This window comes from Thalassophryne amazonica, chromosome 10, assembly GCF_902500255.1.
Source record: "Thalassophryne amazonica chromosome 10, fThaAma1.1, whole genome shotgun sequence".
Lineage (NCBI taxonomy): Eukaryota > Metazoa > Chordata > Actinopteri > Batrachoidiformes > Batrachoididae > Thalassophryne > Thalassophryne amazonica.
In genome coordinates this window covers 77243723-77257486 of record NC_047112.1, presented here as the reverse complement: position 1 = coordinate 77257486, position 13764 = coordinate 77243723, and the positions used below count along the sequence as shown (strand labels likewise).

General features: G+C 42.5%; 1 protein-coding gene across 1 annotated transcript; it reads right to left on the bottom strand.

Annotated features, from left to right (window-relative positions):
• Nucleotides 1–447: 447 nt before the first annotated feature.
• uhmk1 (U2AF homology motif (UHM) kinase 1) lies at nucleotides 448–12829 on the bottom strand. Its single transcript, XM_034180338.1, has 9 exons — nucleotides 12487–12829; nucleotides 11425–11554; nucleotides 8875–9058; nucleotides 8597–8794; nucleotides 7538–7632; nucleotides 5979–6055; nucleotides 5737–5835; nucleotides 2887–2975; nucleotides 448–1356 (listed from the first exon to the last, which is right to left on the bottom strand). Exons 1-9 carry the CDS (start codon nucleotides 12791–12793, stop codon nucleotides 1210–1212), a joined length of 1326 nt encoding a protein of 441 aa, XP_034036229.1. The 5' UTR covers nucleotides 12794–12829; the 3' UTR covers nucleotides 448–1209.
• Nucleotides 12830–13764: the final 935 nt, after the last annotated feature.

Genomic DNA, 13764 nt, shown 5'->3' with positions numbered 1-13764 from the left:
TTGGATGAACTCAGAAGCAGCCTGTCAGCTGTGCTGGATATGGATCACATCCCAACTCCACTGATGAAATAAACTATTTCACAAATGATAACTCCCGAGCTCTAAACTCTGCTAAAATGCTTCTCAAACTACAGCAAAAAAAGGACATCCTTTAGAACACTGATGAACGATTGATTAAGCTGCAGCAGTCCGCACCAGGAAATGTTTTTTCGTGACTTTGTAAGGTCATTCCTGAAGCCTCAAGACATCTGTTTGGAATCTGGCCCAGATGTATTAAACGACTTGATGCACTTAAAATTACATAAGTGACTTGAGTGACACGCAAATGACAGAATAATAATTTATACTTTGCATGAAGCACACAATTACTGTGAAACTCCACATCAATCCACATCAGTTCATCAATCTCCTGAAAGTGACGATCGAGTGGTTCTGCAGGTTATTTTGTTTAAGGCGTGTGAGTGAGCGTGTCGGTGTCCATTTGATTAACACATGATGTAAATTGTAACCAGAGTTTACAAATCAGACACGGTTTTGTTAGCAGCAGCATGAAAGAAAAAAATATATATATATATATATATATATATACACAAACAAAAAACAACCACAACACTGAGCATCTCTAAACTGTTCCAAGTGTAAGCAAGCTAATTGGCTAGCTATGCTATACTAAGTAGGAGCGCACGTTTTTCTACTTCAACAAAAAAAAGTAAAACTTTGCTTTTCTTTAGTACCGCAATCTGCATGTGAGGCAAAACATAACACCTGTCCATGTTTGCCACTAAGGAGAAGACATTAGCCAGAAAGCTCAAATGGATTTGGATTCACAGTGCGCGGCTCGTGTCGCGGGCCGACGTCTGCGTCAGCGTCACACAACGACAGAATGAAGGTCTGCACCAACAGAAAACCAACAGAATTCTGACAACACACACAGCAAGGCCTGAAACACAAAATCCATGTTTCTCCATTGCAGGTACTGATGTCCCTGTTCTCTTTGCTTTCCAAGAAAAAAACAAAACAAAACAAAAACCAGTAGGCGCACCAAATCAAACTTAACGGACAACCACTGAGGACTGTGTGTTGTGCGTACAACACATTTTTTTTTTTAGGAGTAGAAAGTTGCTTGTCTCATCTACAGCTGTTGCGCCCCCTGCAGATTACGTATGTATCATGCAAGTAACGCAGAGGTGTAAATTGAACATGAGGCGTTCACTGCACAGTCTGATACAAATAACCTCTTTTATATGCACTGAGAGGGTAGAAAGTAGCCACAACAAACTTCCCATCAAAAGTGCGGCCCGTCAGCAGCCTCTGGGCTTCTTTGGAGTCACTGGAATTGGCATACTCAACGAAGACCTGGGACACACAGAAAATGTTAGATTAATATCGACAGTCAAAACAATGCCTTAATTTAGACAAATTAATTAGAGACAAAAAAAATAAGGTGTTAAAAAACAAAAACAGATGAATCGTACTCAGCGCAAAAGACACCTAGAGGGGACAGTGGATATGAACACCGGTCTGTGCAACAACTGCAGTATGGAGTTTTCACACCACTGGAATTTTTCAAGCATGAAGTATCGCCTCAGCTCAAAATATTTAGAAATATGCTGAGCACCTCTCAATTATCTGAGTTTAATACCACAGCACCGTGTGCTTGCTGCAATCCGGCTTCAATGGGACAACAGGTGACACTATAGTTGATCTTATGTTCAGCTTCGTCCATAACAAATGAATGGGATAAATTAAGCCTTTTTGCACCCAGTGGCCACTTTGGCACTCCTGTTTACACACCCTCTAGATGACAATAGGAACATGGACAAACCCCCATACCACCTACACTACACTTTGTGTCCACAATCAAGATTAATGGTAAATGGACGGCATTTATATAGCGCTTTTCCATCTGCATCAAATGCTCAAATGCCTCACATTCACCCCAATGTCAGGCTGCTGACATGCAAGGCCCCCACTGCACACCGGGATTGCCCAAGGGCCCTAAGTGATTTTCCAGTGAGGCTATGATTTGAACCAAGGATCCTCTGGTCTCAACCCCAGCGCTTAACCACTAGACCATCACCTTAAGTCCAAAATCTCAACATCCTTGACAGGCATAATTGAAGTTTTGATACTATGATGAGATACGCACATAATAAGACAGCCATCTATCCATTGATCGCTTGCTTGTCATGTTTATTATCTGTTTTACACTAGGAATGAGGCAGAGTGCATCCTGAACTGGTCACCAGTCCACCACCGTACCAAGTCAATGCACAGAGGGGAAGCAGCAAGCTCTATTTCATCTCCCAGCTTCCAAAAATCAATTTAACATCTGATCCCTGGGCAGAGTAATACACCAATTTAACATCTGGGGGAGGTGATGGTCTAGTGGTTAAGCGTTGGTCTTAATACCAGAGGATACTCAAATCCCAGCCAGACCAGAAAATCACTAAGGGCCCTTGGGCAAGGTCCTTATTACCCAGGTTGCTCCCAGTGTGTAGTGAGCGCCTTGCATGGCAGCACCCTGACATCGGTGTGTGTGTGTGCGCGTGTTTGTGTGAATGGGTGAATGTGAGGCATAATTGTAAAGCGCGTTGAGCATCTGATGCAGATGGAAAAGCGCTATATAAATGCAGTCCATTTATCATTACCATCTGATCCCTGGGCAGAGTAGTACAACACTTACTTAAAAGGGCAAGAAGATACTCTTCTTCAAATTAACTTCATAGCCAAGTGTAAAGATTTTCACAGTTTGATGTGCTACACTGCTTAATTTCTACTTATAAACACCATCAATAAAATTGATTGTTTAGCCCTACTATAAAACTGGTTGAAAATGATCCAACATACCACACATGCTGGTTATGGAAATAAACATAGTCTCACCTGTCCTTTCCCTGGATTCTCCTTGGGAATAAGCAGAGAAACCACTGAGCCGTACTTTTGACATTCCTCTTTCATGTCCTCTAGGACATCTGGGAAAATGAAAGCAGTTAGTTACACAAAAATAATACAATTTATTTGACACGAGCTCAGATTTCTGTTATTCTGAAGTAAAAGTATCTGCCAATCAAACATTCATCGTTGTGTTATGTGCAGACGCGGGTTGAGGAGTGGACCAACGTCTGACTGAACCCAGCGCTAAATAACCAGAAAGCGGTTCCAAAAACAAAACAAATTTATTTCCCTTCTGTGCAATAATTTGTGTACAACATAAATGTGTGGTTGTCTGGCGAGGTGAAGGACGGCGCGCTCTCCAGCGCCCAAATGGATCGAAGCCCGACGCTTCTGGACCCAGACTCACCGCCGAACACCCCCCAGGTGGATACGACAAACTGACTCTGTGAAGGATGGAAAAGGTGCGGTAAGTCAACAGCTACAACAACTATCCTTCAAAGGCACACACTATCAGCAACACATTCAGGTCTGAATTTAAGCTTTATATAAATGAGCAGCTTCTCACAACAGGTGGAGGATCATCATTCCGTACGCCACGGCAGTGAGAAGCGAGCTGCACAATTCTCATCAATGTTCAAATATACTGCGTAACAAAATACCAAATTACTGTTAACACTTATTCAGACAATCATCACCTCTGATGTGTGCTGACAGCATGTGTCCCTCACCCGTCCTCCTTCACAGGCATGATGTGTCAAAACCAGGCGCGGTCCTCAGCGTCTCACAAACGAACGTCACAAGGTCGAGTTCCCGGCAATTCTGCTCGAATCACTCATGGCTTAAATGCAGAATGCCATCTCATTACCTGCTTCAGCTGAAAGTCTTTAAGTTTGCACATGAGCATCATCCACAGGTGCTGCAAGTCATTAGGCCTGCACGTGAACATCCTCCACAAGTGCAGCCAATAATGCTGATGAGGGTGAAGGACTCTTCTGCCAGCACCTTCTCCACAGACAAAAACCCAGTTTGCATACCACCTGGAGAGCAAAGAAAAGAAAACACCAAAATGTCCAGCCAAACCCCCCAACACACAACAGTACCCCCCATCAACGGGAAGCCTCCCGGCGACCGAACAGACCAGGCCAGGCCCGAGAACAGCACCTCCCTCCGGGGTCCTCGTCAGGAAGCAGACGGCGTAACGCTCCCAAGGTCCACCGCAGACAGCAGGACAGGGCACCACGGCTGGCATCAACAAAAAAAAAACAAAAAGTCCCATATACAACCCAACATACAAGAAAAAACACAAAACCCACCCAAACCCTCCCCAGGGGACCGTCTCATCCAACCCCGGGAAGAAAAGAAAAACACCCAAATCCAAAAACCCAACATAGCCCCAACAACACAATACCAAAATAAATTCACAAAGAAAAATAACAAACAACCCCCCCAGAACGACTTGCAGAGCCCAACACCCCCCAGAAGACCTTTACCGCCAGTTCCAGGAGTAACAGCCAAAGCCGGAATCCCACAGAGGTCCCCAGGTATTCATGGAGCAACAGCGCCCCCCAGAGGACCGTACCATCAACCCCAGGAGGCACCCTCCCCACAACCCAGGAACCCCAGACCCGGCCACACTTGGCTAGTCGGCCCCACAATCAATTCCCCCCCAGAGGACCGTCCCATCAATCCTGGAGGTGGAACCTGGAAGGAAACATAAAAACCATAAAAAACATAAAAAACCCAAAAATCCAACCCTCCTTCCAGTTTGCATACCACCTGGAGAGCAAAGAAAAGAAAACACCAAAATGTCCAGCCAAACCCCCCCAACGCACAACACGTTGCTTATTAATCAGGTGTAAGGGTCATCCACTCTAGTGTATGGCAGTGAAACAACAAAAACAAGTTTGAACTTTTTAATTGGTCATTTTCAATCAGTCAATCAACCAATCAAATATTAAAAGATTTTTGTTTCATGTATTACAGATGAATGGAAAACTTGACCCTCATTTATCAAGACTAGCTTTTGGACAGTAACACACTAGAGGTGTCTGACTTTCTTCTTTCACTAGTCTCCTTCTTGCACAGTCACTCAGATTTTCACAACTGCTTATTCCAGGCAGATTTACCATACAGTACTATGCTGTTTGTTTTTCTTAATGATTGATGTAACTGAGGCCCAAGTTGTACTCGATCACATGGAAATGTTCATGTATCCATCCCCTGACCTGTCTAACGTAAACTGGCTGCAATAGTGATTATTTGTAAGAACAATAACTATGTTTAGTTTGTTCAGTTATTTATGGGTTGTGAGAATGGAGAGACGACACATAAAAATGACTAATTCCAAAACCAATAATGTGATATTACTGTTAAATCCACTGAATTAATGTTGGAAGTCTTCTTTCATTTCAACTCCACTGGTGGTATATAGATGCAAAGCATCGTCACATATTAATTTTATTTAGGCTTTAGCCTTTTTAGGATTTGTTGCAGTATGTACAAGTTTTTGAAGACTGTCATTCCTGAAGCATCACTGCTTCAAGAAAAAAAAAGAATCACACCAAAGATTTTTTAAAACATTGCCAAAGGGCTATTTTTTTCACTTAAACTTAAACAACCTTCAATTAATAACATCAGTAATTTATATACAACTTAAGACATTACATATAGGCCATTACCTTTACAACAAATATTCTAATAATAATAAAAGAGTGAACTTTAATGATAATATGCTACATGTTTATCAGAAACATGAGAGTTAATGGGGAGTATGTAAATTATCGTAAAAAAAAAAAAATGCAGTAATAACAACCTGTGAGTGACAGAAAAACTGTGTACCTTCGTACTCTTCTTCATTGTGTAGATGACTGTCATCAATCAGGTTGAGCAGACGCAGGACAGGAGAGGGGAGCAGGATCAGGTCCTCAATGTGAGGAGCTGGTCTCACACACACACACACACACACACACACACACACACACACACACACACACACACACACACACACACACACACACGTTTTAAATGTGTCATAGTAAGAGACGTATCGATGTTGGTGGAAGAGTTTTTATTGCACATACCAAAGGGAATACTGAAGAACGGGCTCAGCAGGGCAGTTTCAGCTGTACATCTTTGCTTTGGGTCACTGAGCAGCATGCTGCAGGCAGAGAGTAACAAAGTTTGATTTGTCAATTTTCTAAACCTATTTATTCCAATGAAGAGCCGGGGGGGGGGGGGGGGGGGGGGCTGTCCCAGTCATCACTGCGCGAGACGGGGAACACCCTGGACAATCCACTAGACTATCGCAGGGCCACATATAGACAGACAAACACATTCACACTCACACCTACAGCCAATTTAAAGTCAACAATTCACCTGACCTGCATGTCTTTGGAGCACCTGGAGGGAAGCTATTCAAACGTGGCCATGAACATGCAAACTCCACAAAGAACGGAGAAGGAGGGATTGGATCCCATAACATTTTCGGTATGAGGCAACAGAGCTAACCACTAAGCCACATGCTGCCCATAAATTTACTATGTAACATAACTTGGTAATATAACGACTGCAGCCAACTTATGTAATTAGAAAAAAAATAATGCTATTCAAACTCTTCAAGCAGATACAGTATGCATGTCTACTTATGCAAATTAACCAAGCTAAATCTTTTTCATTCCAAATTGTTCTTCCTCCAATTACAGTAGATGAATGGATGAAGAGTCATATTAAAGACTGATATGTTCCCATTGTGGGGTATACTTGCTCATCAACAGTTGTCATGACAATAACATCAGGACAAACTGCGACCCACACAGGTGGTACAGTCTCAGAAGAGAGGACATGGTCTCCATGAATTGACAAGTGAGCTCAGCTGCAAATACAAGCTTCATTAATGTTTACATACTAGTGGTAATAAATCATTTGTGATTAAATAAACTGGGCTACTGGTCAACCTCTGTACTGTCGAACCAAATAGATCTGTTTGTACATGTAGTTGACAAATGCTATTTATTAAAAAACAAAAGTCCAACTACTGCCCCTTGACTATGTTGGATGGGAATAATTTTTGTTGATGGTAACTAGACGACGCTAACTAGATTAAATGACTGAAATTTACCTATACGATCACATCTCTTCAGTAGAAAATTCAGTCTTGTTGCCATGAGCCATTACATGTCCAGTGTCCCTGGCAGATATTCTCCTGATATCTTTTCTCTACCCGCTTAACTTCTCCATATTGGCAGTGGCCAATCTGGCTACTTATGCTAGCTCTTCAGTACTGGCTGTAAACAGCGGGATTTTCAGGCTCAGCAGACAATCCCTCTCAGTGTGACTGACAAAATGTCCCCACTACAGGTAGAAGCAGCACCATGGTGCATAAGAAGCATTTTCAATGCCTTAAATCCCACGCGATAAAACAAGCTCTCAGCTTTTTTAAAGTGACAGCACATTACTACTACATGTGTAGAGCATTTTGAAAGATGTAACATCACATCTAGAGATCTTCAAGAAAACAATGAAACACAAAAATTCTACAGTTTTCCAAAGGAGAAACAATAGCATTTCACAAAAAAAATGTCACAACATGAACACCATCACAGATTAGGCAGGATTAATGACTTCAAGTGTGAGAATTTACCTTTTGATAAGGTCTCTGAGGTGATAGACAGGGATGGCAGGGCACACCAAGTTATTGGTGGCAAAGATATGGTCTACAATGGCAGCACTGTTTTCCTAAAAAAAAAAAAAAAAAAGGGGGGGAGTTTCCAAATCCATTTGATTATTGCAGTTCACATTGTAACAATTAAGCCTTTAACCATTAAGTACTTTTCTGCAAAGGGGACAGGACGACTGCACCGTATTGAAGGGAGGATGGATGGGGTCATGCATCGAAAGATTTTGGCAAACAACCTCGTTTCCTCAGTAAGAGCATTGAAGATGGGTCACGGCTGGGTCTTCCAGCAAGACAATGACCCCAAACACACAGCCAGGACAACTAACGAGGCACTCTGTAAGAAGCATTTCAAGGTCCTGGAGTAACCTGGCCAGTCTCCAGACCTGAACTCAATAGAAAATCTTTGGAGGGAGCTGAAACTGGAAACCTGAAAGATCTGGAGAAGATGTGTATGGAGGAGTGGACCAAAATCCCTGCTGCAGTGTGCAAACTTGTTCAAAAACTACAGGAAATGTCTGACCTCTGAAATTGCAAAAAAGGTTTCTGTACCAAATATTAAGGTCTATTTTTCTATTGTATCAAATACTTATTTCATGCAATAAAATGCAAATTAATTATTTAAAAATCATGCAAGATTTTCTGGATTTTTTTTTTTTTATTCCGTCTCTCACAGTTGTACCTACAGACCTCTCCATTCTTTGTAGGTGGAAAAACAACAGTGGATCAAATACTTATTTTCTCCATTGTAGGTTGTGATTTGTCTCCTTGTCAACCAATAAAAGAATTATGTTTTCCATCTGCTGTATAAGGAAAAAACTGACTGCTGTTTGTAAAAACAAGGAAGTGCTCATAAAACCTAAATGCATAAATTCTCTCAGTTTCAGGTTGTTTTTACTACAGACTACACAGCAGCAGGTCTGTATGTTACAGCAAGAAAAGACTTTAATGCTGCCTCTCACAGAAAGAAGCATTTTTCATACATTTATACACTTGATGAAATAATCTGCTTGTGTTTCAGCATACCTTCCACTCCTGGGAGCGGATAGTGTCTTTGAGTTTGATTCCTGAGTACATCTCCAAGAGAATGATGCCCAGGGCCCACAGGTCCACAGCAGATGTGCAGCCTGAGTCACCCTCCACCTCCACTCCAGCCTGGGCCAGGCTGTTCTGAAGCTCAGCCTCTGGAGCACGATACCCATCTGTCTGGATGTACTTCACATCCTGAAAGAGGTGAACAAGAAGGGGTCAAATCTGTGGTCGCTCCTCTTTTCCTATCCTACAAATTTCCAAAACACACCCACCTGGTTTCCCTGTTTGAAGCTCAGACCGAAGTCAATGAGTTTGAAGCACTCATCATCGGCACTCCAAAGGATATTGCGTGGCTTGAGGTCTGCATGTACGTATTCTTCCTTGTGAAGAAACGCAAGAGCCTCCAGGACATCTCGGGCACAGTGTTGGACAAGCCACATGGAATGACCTTGCTGTCTGCCAAAAACACATTGCAATAAATAAATTAAACCACATGCTGTATGCTATATACGAGGTCTGTCAATAAAGTAACGGTCCTTTTTATTTTTTTCAAAAACTATACGGATTTCATTCATATGTTTTTACGTCAGACATGCTTGAACCCTCGTGCGCATGCTTGAGTTTTTCCACGCCTGTCGGTGACATCATTCGCCTGTGAGCACGCCTTGGGAAGGAGTGGTCCCGCCCCCTCGTCGGATTTTCATTGTCTGGAAATGGCGGAATGAAAAGGACTTTTTTTCCATCAGAATTTTTTCAGAAGCTGTTAGAGACTGGCACATGTCTATCTCGGCTTTCAATGCTTACCAGTCCAGTAAGTATCAGTGAAATTGTGGAGAGCTGGACATGTCCAAACTTGTCCTCTGACACGCCGAAACGGAGGTGTTCCTTTGTCTCGCTTCCAAAGCGAATCGGTCTTTACGTGCGAAGCCTCCGCGCGGCTTTCCATGACAAAATCTCTTGTTAAAAGTGAAATCTGCTGGAAAATGGCTGATGTCCAGCTCTTGTGATAACCAGAGAAAGAGCACACGACGGTCTCATATCCACAGAGCCATCCGTTTAGAAATGGTCCGGTGGCCTGTGCCGCGTCATCGCAGCTCGGAGCGCGGCGCGCCGAGCATCCTTAAAGGGGTCCTTAAATCTGTAGTAACAGACTTTATTCTCTGTGAAGCACGTAAAATTTTCACCGAAAGCCAGATAAATTTTTCGAATGGTTTCCAGGTGCCAGTCTCTAACAGCTTCTGAAAAAATTCTGATGGAAAAAAAGTCCTTTTCATTCCGCCATTTCCAGACAATGAAAATCCGACAAGGGGGCGGGACCACTCCTTCCCAAGGCGTGCTCACAGGCGAATGACGTCACCGACAGGCGTGGAAAAACTCACGCATGCGCACGAGGGTTCAAGCTTGTCTGACGTAAAAACATATGAATGAAATCCATATAGTTTTTGAAAAAAAATAAAAAGGACCGTTACTTTATTGACAGACCTCGTATATACACAACCCCAATTCCAATGAAGTTGGGACGTTGTGTGAAACGCAAATAAAAACAGAATGATTTGCAAATCCTCTTCAACCTATCAATTGAATACACCACAAAGACAAGGTATTTAATGTTCAAACTGATAAACTTTATTGTTTTTGTGCAAATATTTGCTCATTTTGAAATGGATACCTTCAATACATTTCAAAAAAGCTGGTACAGTGGTATGTTTACCACTGTGTTACATCACCTTTCCTTCTAACAACACTCAATAAGTGTTTGGGAACTGAGGACACTAATTGTGTCATGACTGGGTATAAAAGGATCATCCCCAAAAGGCTCAGCCATTCACAAGCAAAGATGGGGCGAGGGTCACCACTTTGTGAACAACTGCATGAAAAAAATAGTCCAACAGTTTAAGAACAATGTTTCTCAACGTTCAATTGCAAGGAATTTAGGGATTCCATCATCTACAGTCCATAATATAATCAGAAGATTCTGAGAATCTGGAAAGAGTTTTACCAACACTGAAAAACCAACATTGAATGCCCATGACCTTTAATCCCTCAGGCAGCACTGCATTAAAAACAGAAATCATTGTGTAAAGGATCTTACTGTGTGAGCTCAGGAACACTTAGAAAACCATTGTCAGTTAACACAGTTCGTCGCTACATCTACAAGTGCAAGTTAAAAATCTACCATGCAAAGCAAAAGCCATACATCAACAACATCCAGAAACACCGCCACCTTCTCTGGGCCAAACTCATTTGAAATGCACAGATGCAAAGTGGAAAAGTGTGCTGTGGTCTGATGAGTCCACATTTCAAACTGTTTTTGGAAATCATGGACGTCATGTCCTCCGGACAAAAATGGAAAAAGACCATCCAGATTGTTACCAGTAAGTTCAAATCCAGCATCTGTGATGGTGTGGGGGTGTGTTAGTGCCCATGGCATGGGCACCTTACACATCTGTGATGACACCATCAATGCTGAAAGGTACATTCAGGTTTTGGAGCAACACATGCTGCCATCCAAGCAACGTCTTTTTCAGGGATGTCCCTTCTTATTACAGCAAGACATTTTTTAAAGAGGGTGAAAAATGCAACACGTTCCTTCTGTTAACAAAAGAAGTTCCTGTGCACTTACACAGAAATATCAAATGATTCTTGATGAATGTGTTGTTGACTGGCAGAATAAACATAACTACAGCTGAATACCAACACATGTAGTCCTTGATGATCTGTATCAATCATATATCTATGACAAAACATTGAAGACGTTTGCTCAACTACCACAAACAAAGCCAAAGGATGAGCAGTCCTTTGGTTGTTGTCCCATCGCTTACCTCCCACCTTGGGTTGCGGTGCTGCCTCTCACCAATAACTCAGACACACTGACATCCAAGAGCTCCAAAAGAAGACAGCGAGTGGTAACACCCATACAGCTGTGATTGGTGAACACACCATACAAAGTCACTGAGGGGAGAAAAAAAAGAGAACACTCAAAAACAACATACAAAACTGTAATGTCTATACTGTGGCCTAATGAACAAGATATCATTGTTATTCCATATTTTAGAGCAGATAATTCAGTGGCTAAGGAGTCGGCCTGCTAATATGTTGATGTGGGTTCAAATCCCATTCATGCTACCTGTCTGTTTCATTGGACAGAATGGACATTCTGCACCGTCTCAGTCCAACCAGCTGTAAATAGTACCAGCCTTGGCCGGGGAAGTAATGCAGCAGACTCACGCCCTGTTTGGAGCGGGGGGGGGGGGGGGGGGGGGGGGGGGGTCGCAAACTCTCATCCGCTTCATGCCATGGAATCCAGAAATAAGTACTGGCACCATCAGGCCTGTATAGGATTTCTTCATATTCTATAGCTCCAGGCTGGAGAATTTGAGTTTATCTTATAAATAATAGGCAGTTGTATGTATGTATGCCTGTGTATGTATGTGTGTGTGTCAGTAACCCTGGCCACCAAGGCACAGGCACAGACAGAATCACATGACCACTGTAAATGTAGTTGCGTGACAACAGCTGGAAAAATAGCCACTGCCTTCAACCAAAGGATCAGCTCCAATCCAAGTTACTACTGTTTGTGTGTTCATCTACAACTAAAGTTTGCTGCAGTTGGTTGTTGATTTTCATGACTTCTTAGTCACTTTTGATAAAAGCATCCCTCAAATGCACAAATATACGTTATAGTCAGGGTGTATTTGACAACATGTTCATACACAACTGTAAGTGCCAGAGCAATAGATAGCAGGTGATGCATCCTATTTTATCTTCCAGGCATTTATAGTAATACTCTTCAGTATAATTACATGGATCAATAATTTCTCCACAGCTATGTCTAAACTGACAGAATGTTATTCAGCCTGTGTTCAACCATTCAAATGGTTTACCGATGTTTTTGTGTCCATGGATGTCCTCCAGCACGGTCCTCTCTTTGTGATAACCGTAATCTCCTCCCTGAGAGTCGGCCTGGAACTCCTTGACAGCGGCGGTGGTGGCTCTGCCTGAGCTGACCTGATACACAGAGGCCGACACTCCCTGACCGAGGCGCGACTGCACGGTCCAGATCTCGCCGAAGATCTCGAACAGCACCGGCTTCATGCTCTGGTCAACGCCCCCCTGCGACGACAGGATGACCCCGCCGCTGTCCGGCGCCTGGACCTTTGCGCCGGGCTCTGAGGAGCCGCAGTGAGCCATTGGCAGACAGGAGAGGAGCAGGAGGCTACTTGACAGGTGGGAGCAGCTGCAGGAGCATAACCGCCTCTGTCAGCGCTACACACACACACTAAAAAAAAAAAGGATCCAGTCAACGGTAACTAGTAGGCAACCCTTCTACTGGCGCCAACTTCGTTAAAGTCCAGCACAGAGGAATATTTACACATGTTAAGGAACGCTTGTCTCTGGCGACAGAGGAAAAAAGTTCACGGTAGTCAGCTGACTAAGTTAGCTCGCGTAACTACTCACTTTAGCTAACGCAGTTAAGAATTTAAGTGCATAAACAAACCCTTCACAAAATGCGCCGTAAAATATTTCCTCTAGAATACAGGGGAATTTAAAGCAGCACCTAAAGCAGGTATTGAAATCTGAACGACTCTGTCGTTTTCAATGCTATAAAGTAAAGTTTGTTCCGCTCGGTTTGTTGCTCGGGTTGTTGTTGATATTAATCTTATTTCCTGCCTGTAGCGGTCGCGTTTATCCTGACGTCTGCCCCCTACAGGTATGGAGTGTTATAATAATTTGAAATACTGTATGTACTATTAAAGTTGTGCTTTTTATTCTTTAGAAAAACTGATATCTGTGAGTATAGATTAAACATATGTTATAAAATGTATGTATGTATGTATGTATGTATGTATATCCACTACCAAATGTTTATATGTTTCAAATGGATATATACCAGAGTACACAACATTTTCCAAGAAACCATCAAACGAATGAAATCTTTATTTCAAACATGTAAACAGATTAAAAAGCAACAAAACACAGTGAAGGAAGTACCTGCACGTTGCAGCACTGAATGGGCTGAAGTAATAAAATTAGCCCCACCCCTTCTCCATAACTTAACCTGATTTAACTAAACATCCAGTTTCCTAAATATTTAATCTTAATTTAACCAGGTTAGACCCACTGAGATAAAGATCTCTTTTGCAAGGGAGACCTTGACAATT

What these genes read in the sequence shown, in the direction of transcription:
- uhmk1 (XM_034180338.1), bottom strand. Translation starts at nt 12,793, where the DNA reads ATGGCTCACTGCGGCTCCTCAGAGCCCGGCGCAAAGGTCCAGGCGCCG. An exon ending in CCATGGACACAAAAACATCG is followed by an intron (nt 11,555 to 12,486) that starts GTAAACCATTTG and finishes TTCTCCCCTCAG; the next exon opens with TGACTTTGTATGGTGTGTTC. An exon ending in ACCGCAACCCAAGGTGGGAG is followed by an intron (nt 9,059 to 11,424) that starts GTAAGCGATGGG and finishes TGTTTTTGGCAG; the next exon opens with ACAGCAAGGTCATTCCATGT.